The 24,681-nt window shown below is 45.4% G+C and overlaps 3 protein-coding genes across 5 annotated transcripts in view; 2 read left to right on the top strand and 1 right to left on the bottom strand.

Moving 5' to 3' along the window:
• The window catches only part of vps8 (VPS8 subunit of CORVET complex), a 36,126-nt gene extending 19,550 nt beyond the window's left edge, over positions 1-16,576 (bottom strand). For 2 of the 3 annotated variants that reach the window (XM_034552860.1, XM_034552862.1), the window contains exons 1-13: positions 16,413-16,565; positions 15,125-15,193; positions 14,852-14,982; positions 14,462-14,558; positions 12,050-12,082; positions 11,905-11,959; positions 4,695-4,819; positions 3,824-3,910; positions 3,677-3,744; positions 2,982-3,162; positions 1,789-1,848; positions 1,109-1,216; positions 610-690 (exon numbers count right to left, since the gene is read on the bottom strand). In XM_034552860.1, coding sequence (XP_034408751.1) covers positions 610-690; positions 1,109-1,216; positions 1,789-1,848; positions 2,982-3,162; positions 3,677-3,744; positions 3,824-3,910; positions 4,695-4,819; positions 11,905-11,959; positions 12,050-12,082; positions 14,462-14,558; positions 14,852-14,982; positions 15,125-15,193; positions 16,413-16,484 — 1,167 coding nt within the window. In that variant the 5' untranslated portion in view covers positions 16,485-16,565. Of the gene's footprint in view, positions 1-609; positions 691-1,108; positions 1,217-1,788; positions 1,849-2,981; positions 3,163-3,676; positions 3,745-3,823; positions 3,911-4,694; positions 4,820-11,904; positions 11,960-12,049; positions 12,083-14,461; positions 14,559-14,851; positions 14,983-15,124; positions 15,194-16,412 lie in introns of all 3 variants that reach the window. The other variant, XM_034552861.1, reaches the window with a different exon arrangement.
• On the top strand, positions 6,957-9,729 carry LOC117744513 (bryoporin-like). The gene is made up of 3 exons (XM_034552865.1): positions 6,957-7,334; positions 8,504-8,595; positions 9,157-9,729. The coding sequence occupies exons 2-3, from the start codon at positions 8,528-8,530 to the stop codon at positions 9,581-9,583; spliced, it is 495 nt and encodes a 164-aa protein (XP_034408756.1). The 5' UTR covers positions 6,957-7,334; positions 8,504-8,527; the 3' UTR covers positions 9,584-9,729.
• A 2,398-nt stretch (positions 16,577-18,974) lies between the features above and the next one.
• Positions 18,975-24,412, top strand: zic2b (zic family member 2 (odd-paired homolog, Drosophila) b). Its single transcript, XM_034552864.1, has 2 exons — positions 18,975-19,739; positions 22,672-24,412. Exons 1-2 carry the CDS (start codon positions 19,214-19,216, stop codon positions 23,301-23,303), a joined length of 1,158 nt encoding a protein of 385 aa, XP_034408755.1. The 5' UTR covers positions 18,975-19,213; the 3' UTR covers positions 23,304-24,412.
• Positions 24,413-24,681: the final 269 nt, after the last annotated feature.

The raw sequence follows: 24,681 nt of genomic DNA, 5'->3' as shown, positions 1-24,681 counted from the left end.
GCACATTTTACTCTCTGTCTTGCGGGAACCAATCCTTTATTTACTCAAACTCCATCCCAGCTGCTCGTTGGGGGCGGGGCACAGTAAATGTAGCTTTGCCCGTGTGGTTCCTCATCACTACTGATCCAGATGGCCAAAAGATGCTCTGCTCAGAGGGCCTCGCAATTGATTTTGGAAGAGAGAGAAGGAGCACATTGATTCATAAATGTGATCCAACTAAAAGGTAAAGGGCAAATATTGACCATATATGCCGTTTATATTGCTTGTAATTGGAATGAAGTAAACATCTGTTGAATGTGTTGAATTAAAAAGCACAAAAAGGCAGCGGGTTCACCAGCCCCACAAACACTGGCTTAATAACACAAATATGAACACCACCCAAGGGCTGCAGACTTAAGGGGAGCCCTCAACAAACACTGATTCATGAGCCCTCCTGGCCTCGTTCACACGTCATGGCTTTAGCCAGGATTTCTTTTATAGCCAACAGTTTTGGGAGTTCCCTAATTTAAAAAGCAGCATAAAAGTCGTGTGGAGTGGACGATACAGCGAGCGGAGGACCTGTAGTGGTGGAGTGTGAGCTTGGCTTCGGGGCTCTAGTCAGGTACTCACACTCAGGCTGATGATGTCACAGCTGAGGTGGAGTTGTTTCTGTTTGATGACGTGGATGGTCCCCGTCTCCTCCTTCTTCACCTGAACAAACAACCGGAGCACAGGAGCGAGAACATTAAAACAGACTAGAAAACACACTGACTAACACACACACAGTTTAGCATGTAGACACCTGGGAAATATTACATTACAGCTCCATTAGTCTCTTATTTGGGCCTTCAAGTCAGTTAGTTTGAGTTAAACTGGCTCAAGTCCTCTCTCTCTCCATGAAAACATGAAGATGCTGCATATCTTTATTGTACCATTCCTATAATGCAACTGTCGTCGGCTGCAGGATTGATTGTGGTTCTAAGTAGTAGAAGCAGAAGATAGCCCCTAATGTACATGTAGAAAATCTGTATTCTGACCCTCGCAGAGACAGCTAACCAAAAAGCAGCACTTCTTTTGTGTGGATTGTGTATTTTGCTGCGTTGAAGTTGTGAGTGAGTCGAGCAGATACCAGGAGGAAGTGGACCGTGTCTCCTTTGCAGAAGGCCAGCATCGGGTTGACGGTCTTCTGAACAGGAACAAACTGCCAGGCCAGCTGAGGAACACTGGACGGATCAGACTGGTGAGAGACAATCACATGCGGAGACATTAAAATACATGTTGAGACGCCTTTTAGTTGTGCTGTGTGGCAGTGATGGCAGACAGTAAAACAACTTCAATTTCGCCACAAAATATATAAATTCAAGCACTTTCAACTATATACTCGTGTCTCTTTATGTCTATTTCTTTTTTCTTTTTAAGGACTTTCTTCCACAAATTCACAAACGTACAAATCTTAAGGACTTCAATGACTTGTGGAAATAATGGTGAAATTAACCTTTTAATGAACTTTTACATGGATTATTTCACACAGAACGTATAAACAATAAAACACCTTTTCCAAACGTAGATTTTTCAATAGTATCCCTGTAGCTGCCTGAGCAAAACAACCTTTTGCGATTACACATCGCTGCTGGATCTCAAAAGACTTTTTATGCAAAATATTCACAGGCAGGTATTTTGCATTTCTGTGGCGTGTAATTGTTCCCCCCCCCCCCGGTGTGTAAAGGTATTTAAATACGACATTGTATGAATTGATCTGGACCAGCATGCGCACATTAACAAGCTCAACGAGCAGACACACACACAGACCTTGCTGTAGGGAAAAGTCATCCAGACCTTCAGCGAGGGCTTCAGTCCAATCACCAGAATCTGGTGAAAGAAAACCAAAAAAGGCAGAAACATCACACACTTCTCCCACCGTGGAGTGGACGAGCAGAGGATGCTCTGTGTCGGGGGATTGGGAAGCCCTGCTTGCCTCACAGGCCCCGTTCACCTGGCTCAAGCGTGTCAGTTCACACCCGACATCAGAACGTCTTGTGTTTTAAATGATTTCATTCTGTAGAACAGATGATTGAATTCACCGTGGCTGCCGGTTCAGGTGGAATGTTCTCTTGCATGTTACTCAATGAACGAGTGGACGTCGTGACTCAATCGACACACCTCACATGTCACAATGTGACAACTTTGTCCGCTCCATAAATTATAAATATTCCATTTATAATCTAATTTATTACACTTGATTATAATTCAAAGTTTTATTATTTAGATAATAAATAAATGTGTTATAAATGTATTAATAAATACTTTTTTTTAAAGATATTAAATAAATGTATTGTAAATTTATTAATAAATACTTTTTTATTTAGATAACAAATAAATGTATTGTAAATGTATTAATAAATACATTTTTATTTAGATAATAAATATGCCATTTATTCTCTAATTTATTACATTTGATTATAAATTAAAGTTTTTTTATTTAGATAATAAATACATTTATTATAAATTTATTTATAAATACATTTTTATTTAGATAATAAACATGCCATTTATTATATTTGATTATAAATCAAAGTTGTATTATTTAGATAGTAAATTATAAATATGCCATTTATAATCTAATTTATTACACATTTTAAAATTTAGATAATAACTAAATGTGTTATAAATGTATTAATAATTACATTTTTATTTAGATAATAAATAAATGTGTTATAAAATTATTAATAAATACATTTTTATTTAGATAATAAATACATGTATTGTAAATGTATTAATAAATACATTTTTATTTAGATAATAAATATGCCATTTATTATCTAATTTATTACATTCGATTATAGTTTCATTTATCACCAAAGTTGTTGTCAGTGCAGTCAGTTTCTTCAGAGCAGAAACTAAAGATCAACGTATTATGAGACCGTTCAAGGTTGTTTAATGTTACATATTTAATGCGGTGCAATATTTAATTAGTAAAAGTAGTGATTCCGGTGTTTGCATACCTTGGTGAGAGAGGCCATAGCCAGCAGAGAGTAGTGTGTGATGGGATGCTCTCTGAAGTCTGGAGGAGCGCGTAGCGGTTCAATACAGCAGACCTCCCCTTTAGAACCACTGAAGAGACATCGAGAGTCACAGGATCGCATCCCCATCACCCTCCTGGGAACAAAGGGAGTGGGACGGGGACTGGAATCAAGAGACTGGGTTCACGGTCCCCCCACAAGCATCTCATCTTTTATCTCACCAGTAAAGATACGAGATATGAGAAGAATAGAAACCTGTCAATCAAAGCTCAGGACGGTGGTGTATAGTTTGAGTGAATTATTACTAATACGCACTACAGAGACAAGTGAGGGTCAAGCATAGCCCCTCCTATCTTTCAGTGCAACATTAAAGCGTTTAACATTCTCATGCATTAATGCTTGACGGAGCATTTCTTTCCATTGACATGGTTTTAAACATGTTGTTATATTGTTGCTCTCCAAACATCTTAAAAAGCACATCTTTAGATCAGTGACACCACTTTACACTTTGAATCTACCGTCTACATCCGGGGAGTCGGACTAGAGCATATCGTTGTCACAGAAATGAGTCCGGAGGCAGAAAGTCATGGAAGTGACGTTACAACCCCAATATCACACATTACAAAAGGGATTAATACACGTACATTGTTATACATTGTGCCATGAAAGTCATTTACCTGAAAGACAGCTCGAAAACGGACCCTCCGCTGTCGTTGCACACCGCAAGAGTCGGGTCCTCTGTGAACTAATGACACAAAAACGTGTTTATTATCCAACTTGTGTTTTGATTGTGTGTGTGTGTGTGTGTGTGTGTGTTTATGTACCTTCACATGCAGTATAGCTGTCCCTGGAGGGTGGGCATCAGTGATTGTTCTCAGGAGCTTCCCACTGGCTAGATCCCACATTGTGATCTAATCATTCAGACAGAGAGAAAGAGTGTTAAGGACTTAGAAGAAGAAGAACAAGAAGAACTTCAGAAGAACAAGAAGAAGAAGACGAAGACGAGGACGAAGAACAACAAGAACAAGAACTTCAGAAGAACAAAAAGAAGAAGAAGAAGAAGATGAAAAAGACAAAGAAGAAGAAGAAGAACAAGAACTTCAGAAGAACAAGAAGAAAAAGACAAAGAAGAAGAACAAGAAAAAGAAAAAGAACAAGAAAAAGAACAAGAAGAACAAGAAGAAGAAGATAAGGGTGAAGACAATTCTCTTTTCAAAGTCAATTACAATGAATAATAATAATAATTACTACTGTTAAGTTTGTATTTAATTGGCGATGATCATTTATTTAATATAGTATTCCTGTCATTTTCATGTCATGATATTTGGCTTAAGCTACATACAGTGAGAGAAGCACGAGTCTGTTTAATCCAGGAAAAGGTCAAACATACATTAAAGGCTTCGTGGGATTCTGGAGAATTGTGTGCCTCAAACTGTATAATATTGTTCAGCTAATGTGGATTATGAACACTCCCTCCACCACCTCAGAGGAAGAAGATGCGTTCAGGGCCCAGACTGGACAACAACTGGCACGTGGCAAGAATAGTTAGAGACAATCAAGCCATATTTGGGATTACAGCTCGATTATTTTCAGAAATCGATCAATCTAGCCATTGTTTTTCTAATGCGCCGCTCTCCTTCTCCGGTCGACAAGAGTGCACGTGATCGTGCACGCGTGTGTCTCGAGTACATATACCTGTCCTTTGGCGAAGCCGCAGAGAAGTCGCGAGCAATCGTGGTTGATGCTGAGGGCAGAGACCGCTCCAAACTCTGCCCCGGTTGCCTTGGTACCCAGACAGAGCCGGAGAGCCTGATTGGTGTCTGGAGAGGAGGGGGAGGGGCACGTTTTAACGGCTGAAGCATGGGACGGACTTAGAACAAGGTGAGGATGGTAAAAGTAAAAAGAAAAATTCAAGGTTTTCACACATCAATACCAAAACACAACACACTGGCACCAAATGGAGAGCTGGAAAATGCAAGAAAAAAACAAAAACTTCCATCTGCAAATAATCAAATCAAACAACAAGGCATGCACCACAGTAGCCAAACCAAAATGGAACATGAGCGGTGACGTCTCGGAAGGAACAACAATAAGCATCCGACAGGGTGTCCATACCTGTTCCTGCCCAGGCATCATCATGTCAGCAATACAGAGAGACATGGGTCAGCCCTGCAGACACCGCAGCCCCGTTCAAACCCCAGCAGAACCCAAACAACACCACAGAAATGAAGACACGTTGCTTTCGGATCTTTTAGAACAATCCTATAAGACATGAAAACGGCCGTGAATACTTTTGCTTTCACGGAAACCAGAACCCTTCATAGCCGGTAGGGGTACACGGGTGGACCCACAGGGGGTCGGGTGAGCCTTCTGGAAAGTATCGCGGGTCAATAAATGACAAAGCCCTATGTCCGAGTTTGTAATACCTTACAGAAACATTGCTTGCAGTAGAGCACGTCGTCTTACCCGTTCTCCGTCTCTCTCTCTCAAACACCTCCATCCCGACTATGAAGCATTAAGCTGGCAGGTTGGGTTCGGATGGTTGATTTACGCATATTGTTTTGGGGTCGGTGAGGACGGGCTCTCATAACGGATCGGGTGGGTGCGGTCATTTAAAAAAAGCATGACTCGTGCATTGCTAATAGATGATGTTGAGAAGATTAGCGTGTTCAGAGAGCTAGAAGCAGACAGACAGTTAGATAGAAGTACTTGTACTGTATGAGCTCGCTTGCCTTGTTCATTCGCCAGGCTTGAATCCATTAACTTGACTATTTCATCATTCGTGTGCTTTAAAAACAAAAGAAACATCTTTGTCTAGACAAATTGTGTGTTCTTAAAGTGGAAGAAGCTCAGACAGGAAGCCATTTGTTGTTTCTCGACAATCGCTTTAATGAACGAGAGGATTTTGATGTACAGACGCTGTGAAGTGGGCAAAATGAAATGCGGCATGCACTGTCAAATTAAAATGTGTACAAGATGTACGAGTCCAGGGTCTTTAGTCCGTTATTGGCGGAGGCTTCGTTGTAATATTGTTATGTGTTTATTCTGTGCACGCAACATCTACTGCATGTCCGTCTGCCCTTGGAGAGGGATCGCTCTTTTGCTCTGGCCGAGGTTTCTCCCATGTGGTTCTTTAAAGAAGTAACTAAGAGCCCGGGATCGAACCGCCAGCCGTGTGATCAAAGGACAACCCTCAATACATATATAGTGTAGATACATTGGACCCGACTGGCCACCAGGTCCCTGTACTCCCACTGCTGTCCACCATTAACACGCCCAATAACTGCAGAGTCATCCAATGAGTCAGAGTTAAGAAGAACACACAAAACACTCTGAAACTGAGCCAGGAGGAACACCTAGAGCTGTGGGTTGGGCTGTGTATAGAACATGTGTGTGTATGTGTGTGTGTGTGTGTGTGTGTGTGTGTGTGTGTGTGTGTGTGAACCAAGCATGGAGAGAGAGTCTGTCAAAGGGTGTCTTTATGGTGGAGAAGGTTGCCTTGTAACGCAGCCGGTGGCTGAAAGGAGCGGCCGGGGGGGGGGGGGGGGGGGGGGGGTTAAAAGATGTTAAAGCTCACTGAGCCCCGATCACAGACCAGAACCCAGCACTACCATCGTGGATCAGGGACGGGTACCATGACATCACAGCAGGACCGTGTCCTGCTGACTGCACCATCTGTACGACAAGTCAAGTTAAGAATGTCTTGAAAGAGATTACTTTGACATTACGATATGGCTTTTGAATTACAGATATTGGGCATCAGTACTTGTGAACATACGGAAGCTGCTGCATGAACACAGATCTGCCGGAGCTCTGACGCATTCTCCATTCCCAACGACTGATTAATGCCACTGCAAATATGACTCATGCAACTGCCCGCTGATAGAAACTCTTTGTTATCTTATGGCAACTACTGTTCAGTGAGCCGTCGTTCCACGGCCAGTCCCTCCAGTAGCGTATTGCTCCTCCTCATACTTGGCGTTACCCAGTCCTGACCCTCCTGGGGACGACCTGGACAAACAGTGGATTTTTTTTTTTCAAAGGTTCCAACAAAAGAAGGTCCAAATAAAAGCGAACGTTGATGCAAACACTCCGATCCAATCATTTCATGGTGATAAGGTGTTGCCGAGGTCCGGGAACAGAGGAGGCAGCTGATACCAGACAGGAGATAAGAAGGGAGGCAACCGGAGCCCGAAGGTCTCGACTACCTGAGTCAATAAAAACTGGTGTGTGTGAGCAGCTCACGTATAATGTGCCTTGACTTCCACATCCTGCCGAAGACCTGGGACCAACAACCGCTTTGAGCTTCTTCTTTCAACTCGGATAGTAATAAAGGTAAGAACTCCCGTGACTTTTAGAGAGTGGACATTAGGGACTCTAGCTCAGGGTGTTGAGTGGTGGAGGTTTCAAAGCCCTCTGAGGGAAATTTGGGGGAAATTGAACCAGTCTATTGGTAATTGTGCCGTTAATTGCATTTGGCTATTTCCGTGGATCCCCGTTAGCTTCTGCTTATCTTACTGAGGCCCCCGACATTAAAAGTGTCCACATAAAACATGAATACAATTATGACGCATGAGTCAATAATAAATAAAACAATAAATAACATAATTTCCTGACATTTACAGACAATAAGGCAGAGAGTGTGCAAAACAAGTACACATAGATTACGCACTACATTGTACAAAAGCCACACTAATGGTTGGTGGCTGAAGGGGGCTGCTAGCTCAGAAAGTCTTACAAGTGTCTCCTCTTAAATCTGGATCCACAGTAGATCGGTGTTTTCCATACATTGATTTACTTGTGGCTAGCAACATATAGATTTTCTTTTTTTTTTTCCTATTTCAAATAGAGCTGCGTTCACAAATTTGAATATTTAAATACAGTATGATGTGATAATGAATTTGAGAAAGCCTGGGTGTGCCTCCTGTCGTGCGCACGTGTACACACACACACACACACACACACAGCTAAAGAGCATATAGTGTGACAAACCTGTGCTCAGTGACGATTGCGATTAGTTTAACGTATTCTTAAAAAGCCAAAGCTCACCGTATGATCCGGTGGCCCTGAGAGCTCAACACTTTGAAAATAAAAAAAGAAGAACACATGGAAAGAAATTTAAAAAAGACATGCAAGCTAAGAAAACACCTTCACAATACATCGCTGCAAATACAGGAAACACGAGCACACACACACAGAAGAACACTTTAAATTGCGTGTGTGTGTCTATTTGCATGTTGTCTTCATTTCCAACTTCATTTTGGAAATTAGGAGTTTTACATTGGACAAACATGGTGATACATGACTGGCGGCTCTCACTGTGCAACATGACATATGGACTTTTTATGCTCAATGGAAGCCAGTGGGAGGACTAACACACACCTGAGTACACCTTTTGACTTGAGGCCTTCAGCAGACCCCCCCCCCCCCCCCCCAACCCCCCAACCCCCGAGCTGTCCACAAAGACAAACTGCTCTTCTGAAATGATGTCGTCTTGTCTCTAGGTCACCGCCAGCCTCTTCATCACAATGCCTCATCGCGTCTGCTCCGTTGAGATCAACAACAACTCGAACACCTACACTCTCTCCAACCCGAGGTGAGGCATCACTTGTGTACACATCTGTTCCATAAAAAGGTATTGAGAGTCCATGTACAGCTGGCATTAGCAGTTCTCCTGGTGGTATTTTGGGAGAGCAGTACCAAACAAAGCTACGTTGTTCCCATTGGTCAAAGTGGCTTTACTTAAATAACTTTACCTGCTACTTGTATTGGCGCTGAAAGCCAGACCACCGATTGGTCAGAGTGAATATTGGACTCAATAATGCCACTTTTAAGTAGCCAGACTACCAGATAGAAAAACAATGGCGGCCTGCAAAACTACGCCATGCAGTACAATATGCTGTAAACTACACACACTACACCGTGAACTATGTGCACGACCTACACTACTCTGTACACCCAGCCGTCTATGTGGGAATGAGGCATTTCAGAGCTCTGACCCCAATGGAACGCTGACCTCACTGACCTCACTGACCTCACTAAGGGTCCTTGTAGTAGGATGAATGCTCATGTGAACCCACTGAATCTATGCAACGACTTGGAGAAGACGCTCTCCGTGACGAAACCCGCCCCGTGTGTTGTGTCCCTCTGTGTTCAGGGTGTTCACCGAGAGCGGCTGCTGTGAGGTGCCCCTGCCCCCCATGTTGGGTCCCTGCTCCAACGGCTGCGCGTTGTTCAACAAGCACACCGGCAGCGCCACCGGCTCCGTCGGCGTCTTCACCTACGACATTTTCAACCCCGACCAGGACGACTACAGCCACTCCGTGGCGATCATGTTCTCCGTGCCCTACGACCGGAACGTCTACTCCAACTGGTTCGCCGTGGGGATCTTCGACAGGGGGAGCAACTGCGACTTTGATCTTTATGACGTCATGTACAACGGAAGTGAAAATAATTTCGTCAGAGCCAAGGCCGATGGCTCCTGCATTTCTTATGAGGGCGACTATGTTATCGTCAGTGCCTCCATGTCAGACTCAGGTGAAGCCGTCCTGAGGGTGGATATCAGTGATACGGGCATGTATTAAGACCTCCTGATGCTATATCACATGATCACAGTAATGGAATATCGTCATATAATTAAAAGCTCAATCAAGTAACACAAATGGTCACTAGCTGCAGAGGTGCTCATTAATCAATATCCTTAAAATATGAGTTACACATTATAGTTGTCGAACAATGGGCTGTTTCTGGTGTAATTTGAATAAAATAAAAAGGTTGATGCCGAGTTGCAAATAAAATACTTTTTGTGTCAATCAGAAATTGGTCATGTTTATATCTCTCTGACACGATGTGAACAAAATGGACTTGTTTTGTACCCTTAAATAAACGGGTCAGTCTTTAAAAGAGAACATCTGCCGTGGATCACTGTTTTGGGGATATCATGCATTTATTGTTAAGCTAATCTTCATTTTGTGGCTAAATAAAATATTCCTTTCACGATGATGATCATTTATATTTCAGACACTCATGTGTTGAAGAAAGCTTTGTTTTACGCGACATTATTACTATTTTAAACACTTGTTGATGACGAGTAGCAGGCTTGAGATTGTTTGTGTGGAAATGTTTTAAATAGGAAGGTTTTAGCGAAGATGCATGTAAAAATAAGACTTGGACTCAAGCAGCATTATCCAAGAATTTGTAAACAAAGGTTTAGATATAGTTTTGCTGTTGTTTAACACAATCTACTTTTGAATTTTTTTTAATTCTGCATCTGAGATTGTTTTCTTCACGAATCCAAGGCAACACAGGGGGGAGTACCTGATGTACAAACGGTCACTTTGTGGGTATAAAATAAAATAAATTGTGAGATAAAGAGCTTCTAAACGAGTGGGAACTAGCTAGGTAACCTCCATTCCTCACACTGTTTATGTAAACAAGACAACATTCTCTAGTTTGCTCAGCAAGAGCAACATCAGCAGCATAATACAGAATACGTTATACACAATTTAATCGTGAAATTGGTAGTGAAGCTTGTTTTTCTACTCAGGGACGACACAACCGATCACCCAAATGTCACAGAAGAGCCCATCAACAGAGCTGTCAACAAATCTGAATATGTATTTGAACAGTAAACAAACAAAAAAGATATTCGAATATGAAAATTGTGTGGGAAAACAACAACAACAACAACAGCACCGTAGCTGCTGTCTGCCTCGAGCGTACCAAAAGGCTCCACAGCATCCTTTACACTTATTGAAAATGAAATGTAACCCATGTGACCAAACATATATTTAAATATGTTAATTTCCTCTGAGTACAGAATTCAGATGGAATCACCCAGATCTTCTGGTGATCTTATAGAGTCCATAGAGCAAGCGCACTAGCGTTTCCTTTAGCCCCGCCTCCCAGCCCCGTTCTCATTTAAATGAACGGAGGAAAGAAAACAACTCTGGATTCAGCAGCTTTAAGTGCATTTTACAACTTTCAGGATTTAGTGATTTAAATAAGGGCTTTTCATGTAAATCTGTGGGTCATTTTATTGGAAGGGTGAAAATAAAATGACCCACAGATTTACAGACGTCTCTTTCATGATGAAAGTCTTTTGGGCCCCGTGACATCACTATGTTGCATTAGTTTGGGCCTTTATATATAGAAAGTTGCCATTTCTCCTCCACCCTTCAAGCTGTAACATGCGTCATTCATCAGATCTGATTTATTTTTGACAGCCACTGACGCACATTCACATTAATTTTTTAAAGGTCTGAAGAGTCCCAGGCTGTTCAGAAGAAATGTTGGGATGTCCCCTCGGACGCCCAATCCATTATGGCACTAGCTTTTTGTTTTATATGCTCTGTTTAATGAAGGCACTGAGCCCAGAAGGGCAGGGGTTTAAAGACGTGTCAACTAAGAATCTAATGGGCCGATCTAGCCTACCTCACAAGCATGTCATCCCAAAAGACAGGTCAGCCCACCAGGGAAGTGATGTCACTAGAATTGTGAGATGAAGAGGGTGCTCAGTGGGGTGCTCAGTGGGGTGCTCAGTGGGGTGCTCAGTGGAAGGCACACAGCCAAGTGTGAGGATCTACAAGAAGGGAAGGGAGCAGCTTTCCAAATCCAGGGGTTTAAGACCTACATTCAGCCTCAAAGCTGTGAGCACTGACATTAGGAAGTCTAATAAGTGCTGAAAACGGTTGTTAATGCAAACGGAGGGCCGTCGTTTCTGTGTTTTTTTAAAATCATTAAACCACTTTGTGCACAATTAGAACACCTGAGAAGACCCACATGCAGACAGTAGTGCACACCACCGCACGCCTGTTTGAACTAAACTCCATCAATTCTATTCCAGTGACGTTTGCATTGTAAAGATGTGAACATGCGAGTTACATCATCCAGTGTGTGGACTCACCAAAGACCAGAGCCAGACCATGAGACGTTCCCACAGCGATCACACCCGACACGGTCTGAAACGGAAAGAATGGAAGTTAAACAACAACTATTTACATTTACAACACAATCGTACTTTTATAAACTTTATTTATAAAAATACTCACTATAGCAGTTGGCAGTCCAGCATCCACTTTGTCCTGAGGAAAATATGCAAGTGTTTTTTTACTATGCTTGAATACTTAAATGTATGTATTAGTCTACTTGCGAGTACAACAATACTGAATTCAGGTGACACAGGACAGAGACTCAAGCCCAGAGATTACCATCAGCTTCAGTGAGCCAGCTAAGAGCCTATTGTTTTAGTGTGGTGGTGTGTGGTGTGTGGTGTGTGGTGTGGTGTGGTGTGGTGTGGTGTGGTGCGGTGGTGTGGTGTGGTGTGGTGTGGCGCGGTGCGGTGGTGTGGTGTGGTGTGGTGTGGCGCGGTGCGGTGGGGTGGTGTGGTGTGGTGTGGTGTGGTGTGGTGTGGTGTGGCGCGGTGTGGTGTGGCGCGGTGCGGTGGTGTGGTGTGGTGCGGTGCGGTGCGGTGCGGTGCGGTGGTGTGGTGTGGTGTGGTGTGGTGTGGCGCGGTGCGGTGGTGTGGTGTGGTGTGGCGCGGTGTGGCGCGGTGGTGTGGTGTGGTGCGGTGCGGTGGTGTGGTGTGGTGTGGTGCGGTGGTGTGGTGTGGTGTGGCGCGGTGCGGTGGTGTGGTGTGGTGTGGCGCGGTGCGGTGGTGTGGTGTGGTGTGGCGCGGTGGGGTGCGGTGCGGTGGTGTGGTGTGGTGTGGTGTGGTGTGGTGCGGTGCGGTGGGGTGGTGTGGTGTGGTGTGGTGTGGCGCGGCGCGGTGGTGCGGTGCGGTGCGGTGCGGTGGTGTGGTGTGGTGTGGTGTGGCGCGGTGTGGTGGTGTGGTGCGGTGCGGTGGTGTGGTGTGGTGTGGTGGTGTGGTGTGGTGTGGCGCGGTGCGGTGGTGTGGTGTGGTGTGGTGTGGTGCGGTGGTGTGGTGTGGTGTGGTGTGGTGCGGTGGTGTGGTGTGGTGTGGTGTGGCGCGGTGTGGTGGTGTGGTGCGGTGGTGTGGTGTGGTGTGGTGGTGTGGTGTGGTGTGGTGCGGTGGTGTGGTGTGGTGCGGTGGTGTGGTGTGGTGTGGTGTGGCGCGGTGCGGTGGTGTGGTGTGGTGTGGTGTGGCGGTGTGGTGCGGTGGTGTGGTGTGGTGTGGTGGTGTGGTGTGGTGTGGCGCGGTGTGGTGGTGTGGTGTGGTGTGGTGCGGTGCGGTGGTGTGGTGTGGTGCGGTGGGGTGGTGTGGTGTGGTGTGGTGTGGCGTGGCGCGGTGGTGCGGTGCGGTGGTGTGGTGTGGTGCGGTGGTGTGGTGCGGTGCGGTGGTGTGGTGTGGTGTGGTGCGGTGGTGTGGTGTGGTGTGGCGCGGTGCGGTGGTGTGGTGTGGCGCGGTGTGGTGTGGCGCGGTGCGGTGGTGCGGTGGTGTGGCGCGGTGTGGTGTGGCGCGGTGCGGTGGTGTGGTGGTGTGGTGTGGTGTGGTGTGGTGTGGTGTGGCGCGGTGCGGTGGTGTGGTGTGGTGTGGCGCGGTGTGGCGCGGTGGTGCGGTGCGGTGCGGTGGTGTGGTGCGGTGGTGTGGTGTGGTGTGGTGTGGTGTGGCGCGGTGTGGTGGCGCGGTGTGTTGGTGTGGTGTGGTGTGGTGCGGTGTGGCGCGGTGGTGCGGTGCGGTGCGGTGGTGCGGTGTGGTGCGGTGCGGTGGTGTGGTGTGGCACGGTGTGGTGGTGCGGTGCGGTGGTGTGGTGTGGTGTGGTGCGGTGCGGTGGGGTGGTGTGGTGTGGTGTGGTGTGGCGCGGCGCGGTGGTGCGGTGCGGTGGTGTGGTGTGGTGCGGTGCGGTGGTGTGGTGGTGTGGTGTGGTGTGGTGTGGTGTGGTGTGGTGTGGCGCGGTGTGGTGTGGCGCGGTGCGGTGGTGTGGTGTGGTGTGGCGCGGTGTGGCGCGGTGGTGCGGTGTGGTGCGGTGTGGTGTGGTGTGGCGCGGTGTGTTGGTGTGGTGTGGTGTGGTGCGGTGTGGCGCGGTGGTGCGGTGCGGTGCGGTGGTGCGGTGTGGTGCGGTGGTGTGGTGTGGTGTGGTGCGGTGCGGTGCGGTGGTGCGGTGCGGTGGTGTGGTGTGGTGCGGTGTGGTGGTGCGGTGCGGTGGTGTGGTGTGGTGTGGTGCGGTGCGGTGGGGTGGTGTGGTGTGGTGTGGTGTGGCGCGGCGCGGTGGTGCGGTGCGGTGGTGTGGTGCGGTGGTGTGGTGTGGTGTGGTGCGGTGCGGTGCGGTGTGGTGTGGCGCGGCGCGGTGCGGTGCGGTGCGGTGGTGTGGTGTGGTGTGGTGCGGTGCGGTGGTGTGGTGCGGTGGTGTGGTGTGGTGTGGTGCGGTGCGGTGCGGTGCGGTGCGGTGTGGCGCGGTGCGGTGTGGTGCGGTGGTGTGGTGTGGTGTGGTGTGGTGTGGTGTGGCGTGGCGCGGCGCGGTGCGGTGCGGTGCGGTGGTGCGGTGGTGCGGTGCTGGTCTTACAGCAGCAGAAACGATCTGTGCAGAGATGCCCTTCAGCAGGCTGTGTCGAAGAACAGACCCATGAACGGTCGCATTTAGATCCACGGTCCTCCTCTTCCTTCACACGTGTACGTGTCCACACACACACACACACACACACACACACACACACACACACACAATACAGTTTCCATGTTATTAACGTGTACATAGAAGATGAAATGCATCAACAGTAAGTTATAGTCAGGGTTTGTGTTGTTTGTCTTCTTCACATGAACATTTTAGTGTATCTCTTTTTTATATATGTATTACATTTTCATATAAATAACTATCCTCTGTGAAGCAGTGATAGGGGATACCTTCAAAGTTACTTATTATATGCCACAGGTGTGTGTGTGTGTGTGTGTGTGCCTTTTGAGGTGTGCTGGGTCTCCACTGTCAGAGCTGGCCAGAGAGGAGGTGTCACAGGAGTGAGCGTCCATGTTGTCTGTGTTTAGCACGCAGGTGTCCTCCAACACAAACGGTTCCTCCTCGTCCTCCAGCTGCAGGCAGGGAATTTTTTTAAAGAAAGAAAGTCGATGACAAGTCTATATACGACAAATGCGATCTAAATTACTTGGACATCGGGTCTTTATTTAGTTGACAGTGTGTGATGCAGTGGGGTGTGTGTCACAGAGCACTTACCTCATTCAGGATGCTCTCCAGTGTGGGAGGTGTGTCTACTTGGGGAATGTCAAACTCCTTGTCATCGATCTGAGAACAGAAGTGTTTCGGGTTTAGAAAGCATGATTGGTTTCTTTGTTGCTTTCTTTATCAAAAACATTCCCGGGGGGGATGATCCCACCCAGACCCCCTACAGAGGTCCATGGTGAGCCAGAACGGAGTCCAAATCTTGCTGTTAATAGCTGGGTTTCCACTGACAGCTAACCGGTCAATGACTCTGCTTGTGTTATTTCAGTGAAAATCAAGACATGCCTGCGAGGAGGTGATTTGCATGTAGAAGTGTCACAAGTATGGAAACTGGTTTTGACAGCTGGGAGAAAAACACATATTGCATGCTGGTGATGCAAAAGGTACAATATAGTTGACAAGTCAATATTGATGAACTCAATCCACTGCAGACACATAGCAAGTAGGTTCATTCATGAAAAATGATGTCATCCAAAGCAACAGGGTCGACGTGACCCACCTAAACCGCTCTGTGAGCCGTCAGAGCCTGTGAGCAGTGCTCATGAGACCAGTGTGAACCCTCTCCCACATCAGGGACCAGATGTAAGAGCAGCTGTGGTGGTGGACCAGATGCACAGAGGCTTATGGGAAACGCTGCCGGCCCTTTAGTCGAACACAGGCTGGGGTAATCTTACTGGTAATTACAGATAGCATGCACATGAACCGGAAATGATCATATGTTATGAAGCACATTCCATTATTAAACAATCAATATCCGTTTCAGTGAGTTTACTCCCGTTTGTTGGGCGTGTACAAAAAAACACAACGGGAAAAGAGGGCACCTGAACGCACCACTTGACCAGTCGTACAATTAAACCTAATTTTCAAACTTGTGAAAAATAAGTGGAAGCAAATTGATTTATTAATTCACTGAAGCGCAGCTCGTGACAACATCGCTGGTTTCAATGAACGTGTCGCTACGTCTCGACGTGCGCGTGACAATAACAACAACGTTATAGGATCACGTGACGAGCTCAGACTTTTAAGGACGTCGTAATAGACGCTTCGGTTACGTGTCGGGACAGGGACAACCGGGGGGGTCCGCCGGGGCCGCTTTACGGTAGCGCCGTTAAATACCGTGACACGGGGGGAATCTAACGTGCGGGTTCAGTTGGACGTGTCACGAGCCCGGTGTTGGCTCCATTATTAGCAGTGGAACCGGAGAGAACCGTGCGCACCGTCTCGGTGTTACCGACGACAACAGACTCGAGTGAGTTCCACCGGGGATATGAACGCCTCTCACCGGGTCCATCTCCGCCAGGTTGAGCTGGGAGGAAGCCGAGAGCAAGCTGCGGGCGTCCGGAGACTCCGACATCGCTGTGTTCACGCGCAGAAGGGCTCGCGCCTGCGTTCCTCTGCGGCGGCTCTTCTTCTTCTTCTTCTGCTACTACTACGACGTCTTCTTCTTCGGTTTTTTTTTTTTTGGCGGATGGCAACCAGCGTAAAATGTGCATTACCGCCCCCCACTACGTGGGAGGACCAGAGTTATCGATCTCCTTTTCAGAATGAGAATCAGAACTGTTTATTGCCAATACGTCTCACGTACAAGGAATTTGACTTGGTGGAAGGTGCATAACAATAAACAAAAACAAAAAAAAACACTGTGCACAATATATCATCTAATAGCAGAACAATTCAAAACATACAAAACAAACCCACTGATCACTAAATTCTGTTGAGCAGCCCAGTATCTGACATTGGAATAGAATTCCTCCTCTCCGAGCTTCCATGAAATCCCTAATGTTGCTCGTTCTCTGCATGCTCCACTGATCTTTCTACTTGACAGTGTGCACATAACCCTGAGGGATGTTCACTCCATAAGTAGAGTGTTTCATTAAGCTTCTACGTAAGTTCCTGCTCTCAGCCTTGTTGGGATGTTCTCCTTGTCGCTGCCCTCCCTCTGCCCACTTCTCTCATGAAGGGGCCCCCCTGTGTTCCCTGTATACGGTTGCTATATGCTGTCTGTAGCCTATATGCAAGCAACACTGCACAGCCTTTACCTTCACTTTCTCCAGAACACACACATTGATTGAGACCGGTGGAAACTGTGGTGACTCCAGTAGGAACTACACTAATTACAACTTCTGGTTTATAAATTTTTTTAATAAAGTTTCTAAACGACAGAATTCACAAACTATTTCCCATCGAGGCTTGACGCACACATTTGTGTTCTATGCAGGTGATTTACGTTTATAAACCTGTGTCCTCCCGTCCGCCGGGGGTTGCACATATAAGAATACAGACGTAACCTTAATAAAAGTGAGTTGCTACCCTTCTACACACATCCTTCCTCTTCAGAAGGGCAGATGATGGGTTTAAATACCTGTAATGTAACACTTTATTTATATGGAGTAACATTCACTCATTCCAGTTTCTCAATTCTGAGGATTTTCAGTTTCATGGTACATACTATTGTAAAATCAATATATTTTGATGGATTTGGGTCTCTGTCCCCATTGTGCAACACTCATCTGGTTATGTTGCGCAGAAACAATATAAAAATGGCCACTCAACATTATTATCACATAGTTGTGGGCTAAAGCAGTGGAGGTGGCCCACCCAAGAGGTACTGTAGTCTCTGGAACTAAAGAAGGACTTACATTCCTCCATCATACCTCACACTGACTCTTTGACTGGCTGACACTTTTGTAACTTTAGTTCAGAATAATTGTGAGCTTTCTGTACTTTACTTGTGTTTCCACTTCATGCTACGACATTCTTCTACTGCACTACACTTCTGAAAGAAATGCTGTTACTCCATACATGTATCAGACAACTGCAGCTGTAGAGCAATGTAGTACAATATAATAATGACTATTCTATTCTCGTGTATATGGTTCTTTACAAGTTTCGGTTATTATTACTTTTACTTAAGGAATCCATGTTCCACCACAGCAGACTGCTTTTCAAATCAGGCTAGTACCATGCAGATCAATTGGCATTATTATTATTAATAATAATATTAAATCCATAAATTATGTATTTATGTTCACCCATTAACATCTTTGGTTTAGTGCGTAGAGCGGCGCTCCCTCACCTCTTATTCAGAAAGGTCATTTTGGTGTTTGTGAGGCAGAAATGAATCATAATGATAAAACATCATTTTGGTCATTTAAATTCTGGTTATACAAATACCAGCATATAGCCTATATATTACGTTTGTTTTTCATATATGTATATAGCATATGTAAATATATATATATATATATATACTTTTTTTAAATTAATAAATATATACATATTTTTTTATTCATAAATGTTGGGTTGACAAACGTATGTTATCCACATGAGCCAATGACAGAATCATAATGATAAAACATAATGTTGGTCATTTAAATTCTGGTTATACAAATATATAGCCTATGTATTACCTTTGTTTTTCATATATGTATATAACATTTTTATGCATATTTTTTAATTAATAAATATATACATCTTTTTTTATTCATAAATGTTGGGTTGACAAACGTATGTTATCCACATGAGCCAATGACAGAATCATAATGATAAAACATAATGTTGGTCATTTAAATTCTGGTTATACAAATATATAGCCTATGTATTACCTTTGTTTTTCATATATGTATATAACATTTTTATGCATATTTTTTAATTAATAAATATATACATCTTTTTTTATTCATAAATGTTGGGTTGACAAACGTATGTCATCCACATGAGTTTACTCAGTAAAATGTGTGGACCATAACGTTGTTCTGCGAGTTGAGAAATAAGAAAAGGAAGGAAGAAAGGAAAGACGAAGGGAAGGAGACAAGGACCCTCCTCGACAGTGTTGGGTCGCAGCCTGCTGTATTTCTTCGACTTCGTTCACCTCCATTCACACAGTAAATAAAAGCATGGAGGCTCTGGCTCTCGGGATCTAACGCTCGAACAGCGGGGGGTAACGACGCCGCCGCATGCGCTCTCCCTTACACCGAAACACGCACGGGAAGGACGCTTCTCCGGTTGGACCGAACTCGTTTTTACGTGGAAGAGAGAGGATTGTGGCCGGAGACGGGAGCGGGGCAGCCCGCCGCGCCGAGCATGAAGCGGACGGCTGTAGTGGCCAGGCACAATGGCCTCGTTTCTCCGCTGGGGAACAACAACTCCGGGGCTTCGAGCATCGTCTCGCCGCCGCAGCCGAGACCCACGGGGATCTCCGCTTGCGCCGACGGGGGTGCCGGCGTCGTCGGGATGGACGGCCTCCTGGATTTCTCCAAAGGCCCCACCGTCAAAACCGAGCTGGTCTGCAAATGGATCGACCGAACTTCTCCGAGACAGATGCTCGGGCGCACGGCGACGTCCGTCTGCGACCAAACTTTCGGCTCCATGCACGAGCTGGTGGACCACGTCACCACCGAGCATGTAGCGGCGGGGCTCGAGAGCCTCAGTCACGTCTGCATGTGGGACGAGTGCCTGCGCGCCGGGAAGGCGTTCAAAGCCAAATACAAACTCATCAACCACATCCGCGTGCACACCGGGGAGAAGCCTTTTGCGTGCGCGTTTCCCAACTGCTGCAAGATGTTCGCACGCTCCGAGAACCTCAAGATCCACACGCGCACGCACACCGGTAGGGGGGTTCATGATTGTGGGTCTTTTGTGGCGTTTTAATCCGTGTCATCCGTGAAGACGGCAGCCCCCCCCCCCCCCCCAGTGACAGACCTAAGGAGGTTCATAGATATGGTTCCCAGTCCGCTAGGAATCCCCTCCATGTTTACGTAGGCTCAGTCCCCTATTACATCCGGCCTCCATTGCTCCCTCGTTTCCTAGAGGAATCATGGGTTGAAGCGGAGGGCTTAGGAGTCATGCAAGGTGACAGGAAGCGGGACAAAGCAGCTGTATTGTGAGACAGGGATAAGGACGAGGACCCAAATCTAATTGATTCGATGTACACGACGGGACTCTGTGGGGACACGTGCACGTGCCTGGTTATTCCGGTCTGCGTAAAGGTCGCAGGAATCCTTTTGTTTTGATCAACTACCCACAATCAGTTTATGACTGTGTGATATTAAGTCACCGGTTATATAAAATGAAAATAAAAGCCCCACTGAACTCAGTCAGTGAGTGCTGCTCCCCACTGTGGCACCCTCTGTGAATGGGGCATAAGCTGTAACTAATGGATTTATAAATGCTTAATAAATCAATTACTAATGCTTTATGAATCAAACGCAAGCCGACAATAAGAGCAACTCTTGGGTTGTCAGGTTGTGAGCAATCCCTTTAAAAAAAAAAAAAAGGACCGACCAAACTACAGCCTCCGTAATATTGAATCAACAATTATATGGAAATAAAACACAAAAGCGGAACATTATGACTGCCATAGACTGCTAATGAAGTGTATGTTCATATACATTATTGTTTTAGCTCTATTGGATATTGACAGGGTCGGAAAATAATGCGATGTTCAAAGTAGCTCCAAAAAGCAATTATTACTTTTGTATACGTTTTTTTTATATAATAATATAATAATAAATAATCCATCTTAGGTCCAGGTTTCATCACTAGTTTGACAGTCTTACAGAATGTTCTACATTTATATCTATGGACTACATGTTTTATTATGTCAGTTTACGCCATCCCACATGCTTGTCTTGTGGCCCTGAGTATCTTTTATTTTCTTTAATATTTTTCCTTTTATAGTGTTCGTTTTGCCCTGCTTTTGTTATAGCTTCAGCGTAGCACCCTTAATGGAGGAATCCCACATAACTGTTTGATCTAAACTCAATCATGTAACATCTTTAAACTCAATATATAACCTTTTAATTTCCTTTGTACTAATTATAATTATCGAATGTATTTTTTTTCTGCAAACCTTTTTATAATGGTTGTATATTTGGTTCAGATCTTTTATGGCCAACAGAATTCCAGTCGTTCTAATGACCCAACAATGAGCAGCCTTCAGGGTTCCATGTGCTCTACACTCGTATTGCAGTTACCTTTTGTGTGTCATTTTATTGGTCAAATGTCATTTGTAAGAAGACTTATTTGACGTACTTTTAAGAACAATATTCTGTGTGTTCTTAAAACACTCAAAACATGTTCACCGCGATGCATTCAAAAATGGTATCGTTCATTTACAGCAAGTAGTTTCTCTTCAATATTTAATGAGGAACTAACAATATTAGCTTTTGTTTGCTACGCTCAATAATGGAGGACCCTGAAACGTTGCGTTCCTCTCTGGAGATAGAGAATTTCTAAAATATAACTTGTGACATGGATGCATTTATGCTTTATTTGATGTGAACGAAGCTTAGTGTGCTTCTTTAGGACAAAGTGCACGCTGTCTGCACAGAGTTAAGTTAAGATCGCTCGTGATCCAATATCTGATAGACCGAGCCCACAAGAACCCAAAAATATGAAACCATCAGATTTCAGAGGACATCTTATGTCCAACAAGTTTAGAGATACACGTTGTTGGCCAATATCTCCCAATATATATGATAATTATACGCATGGTCAATGAGTTATGGCCATTTTCCTGCTCAAAAAATGTTTTATTGATTGTTTTTAGACTAGTGTTGCACTAATGTAATGCATCTCTCTATCTGCTTCATACATTGGAAGTAGAAAAGTAGACGGTATTTATATAAATATGATGCAAATGAGCCACATATATAATTGTGGTTGTATATGTGTAACATTTCAAGTCAATCGGACTCGCCGTGGGTGTTCCAGCCTTTCGAAGTCTTTGTTTTCTTTTGCATTTGCACATTGTTTCCAGTTTTCTTCTCTCGCTCGTTCCAGCTCGCAACTAATTGGGCGACGGCATAATAATAACGAGAAGATGCGATTCCTGCAAACAACTTGTGTGAATGTTGAAGTTAAATGGCAAAGCACTGCTGAAAATGCATAAGTTTGGAAAAACCTGGGAGCTGAAATCTAACGTTCCTACTGCTGAACCGTGATTATTATTAATATAGTAGTTGTTATGCAACGTCAAATCATCTGTTGGCTTGGAGTTAAAATAATAATGCAGTGAGGATTTCTTTATGAGCTAGACAGAGCTGCACGTCTGTCACTGGTTGACACTATTGGTATTGTCAGTTTTCCAATATATACGCCATCCCCTATTACGCAGATTAAGAAGAGAAAAAGTTATTTTCTCCTGACTTTTACGTTATGAATAAGCCCACCTCTCCCTCCTTCCTATCGGAAAGCATATTCCAATATGAATTTCAGTCTGGTATTTCCTTTCAACCCCATACAGTACACCAATGTTAGCACGTTGTATCTAAACAGTCTAAACAATCTTAGTTAAATAACAATTTCTCGATTACTAAAGGAACATTTCTCAAGAATCATCACAATGTCTTTTTTAACGACCTCCTCCCAAAACTCTCGTACCTGAACAAAAGCCCCACATTCAATGAATACGAGTTCCTCGTGGCTCAATATATTCAACGCCCCATCGGTCAGTGTGTGTCGGTGTCCCTGCGGGTGCACCATTGATCACTGGCCCATCCTAGAGCGTGCTGACAGTGAGTGTGATGCTTGTGTTGCAGGTGAGAAGCCGTTCCAGTGCGAGTTCTGCGAGCGACGCTTCGCCAACAGCAGCGACCGGAAGAAGCACTCACAGGTCCACACGGCCTCCAAGCCCTACGACTGCAAGGCCCTGGGCTGCACCAAGTCCTACACCCACCCCAGCTCCCTGCGCAAACACATGAAGGTCCACGTCAAGTCGTCGCCTCCCTGCGAACGCCGGGACGCGTACGACTCCATCGCTCATCAACTCCAACAACCTCATCAGGGTCTGCTGGAGCCCCTTGACCTTAAAATGAACCGCCACTCTCCGTCACTCGCCAATGGAAACATTCATTTCCCCCTGCTGTCCAGCCACGCGTTGGACATCGGCTCAGCCGGCGAGGCCGACCACAAGCTGCTTCTGCGGAGTTCGTCTCCGATGGCGATGCCCCTGGATCTCTCTCTGTCAGGCCTGAAGAGTCAGCTGGCCCAGAAGCAGCAGAGTGGGAGGAGCCGGCGGAGGAGCCAGCGCTCAGTCAACCCAGCCTTACCTCAGTTGTCTAACATTAAGGAGTGGTATGTCTGTACCAGGAGTACGGCGCCACACTTTCCTCTTCTTCACCCAGACCACATCAAATCAGAACCTAGTGATGACGAGGACTACGTCACGTAGGATGGAGGGACTGGGGAACCTGGACTTGAAGAACATGTGTTGTCCGACCCCGGTCGGGCCAGGGATGCTCTGGGGAATCATAGTTGCTGTAACTTTTCCAGAACCAGCAGAGTTGTGGTTCAACATCCGTGGCCCTTCTGAGATGGAGAAGGCTGTGATCAGATGGAGACTTTTTTTTTCTTTTTTTTACTCTGTGTCTAATAGAATCATCACTATCTGTGGACCAAAAACCAGTGGCTCAAATGTTGCCCTCATAATGGTTTGACCAATCAGTGTCAGCTAGCTAACCTGGACTAACAAAGGGGGTACCGTTGTACAAATGGACCGGGGGGGTGTGTGTTGGGTTCTGCTCTGCTTGCTGTTTCAAGAATATGAAGAGGGTGTGTGTGTGTGTGAGTGTGTGTGTGTGTGTACCTGATGACCTCTCTAGGGAGTTTATCTCAGAGCTCCACCTAAATGAAGCAATTTCAAGGGCTACATTGACACTGATGGAAAGTGGTTCATGCTACCCTGAGCTCAGGTGCACGGCGTGGACGTGAGCGTGCGCCTGTCACGGCCTCAGTATGTTTTTAACAAACGAGTTTGTTCGAAGTCCAGATAGTTGCAGAAAAAACAGCCGATTCTGCTGTCGAAAAGAGATCCGACAAACACTTTGTTTGAAGCAAACTGAGGTCTTTTCTTACAAACCGTTGGCAGTAACTTGTTTGATGTGATCTAATCCAACCCAGTAGCCAGCGGTGAAGCTGCCGTTTGAAGACAGTGGGGCCGATCCTCCTCTGGAGTGAGCATCAAGTGTCTCCTCGTCCTCTTCAACCCCATGGACCTCTCCTCAGTGGGTGAACCACCTGTATCTGTTTACACTCCATGTGCAATTTAGTGAAGCGCCCAAGAGGACCCCATACATGTCCTACACATCTTTTCTTTAACATGAAACCGTGTATTAAAACGATGCACAAGGCATCCAGTATTTTTTTTGTTGAAGAAATTGACTCAATGTATTGCGTCATTGAATCGAGGAAACACGCAGAATGTATTGTGTCACAGCTTGGACAACATGTGTTCATCTCTGTTTGAAGTTACTGCATTGAGGACCATTCAAACGGTGAATGAGTGACGTATATATATATATACATATATATGTGTGTATATATATATATATATATATATATATATATATATATATATATATATACACACACAAGTGGCTCCTCTCAAGCTGGATTTGAACGTGCGAGACAACCTGAAGCCGATTGTTTGAAGTACATCAAAAAGTAAAGGTCTTACAAGCTGGGTAAACCGTAAAGTGAGCCCACCGGAAGTGTGTCTAATGATCCTTCGTTGCACAGCTACAGTAAGTACAGTAGGTCAAAGTGATAGT

The sequence above is a fragment of the Cyclopterus lumpus genome, chromosome 15, assembly GCF_009769545.1.
Source record: "Cyclopterus lumpus isolate fCycLum1 chromosome 15, fCycLum1.pri, whole genome shotgun sequence".
Taxonomy (NCBI): domain Eukaryota; kingdom Metazoa; phylum Chordata; class Actinopteri; order Perciformes; family Cyclopteridae; genus Cyclopterus; species Cyclopterus lumpus.
Note: the sequence above shows the minus strand (reverse complement) of the source record. Positions and strands in the feature narration are given on the sequence as shown.

Bases quoted from the DNA above. Each gene is read 5' to 3' on its own strand.
- LOC117744513 (XM_034552865.1), top strand. From the start codon at position 8,528: ATGCCTCATCGCGTCTGCTCCGTTGAGATCAACAACAACTCGAACACC. The intron at 8,596-9,156 runs GTGAGGCATCAC...CTCTGTGTTCAG, and splicing joins TACACTCTCTCCAACCCGAG to GGTGTTCACCGAGAGCGGCT.
- zic2b (XM_034552864.1), top strand. From the start codon at position 19,214: ATGAAGCGGACGGCTGTAGTGGCCAGGCACAATGGCCTCGTTTCTCCG. The intron at 19,740-22,671 runs GTAGGGGGGTTC...CTTGTGTTGCAG, and splicing joins CCACACGCGCACGCACACCG to GTGAGAAGCCGTTCCAGTGC.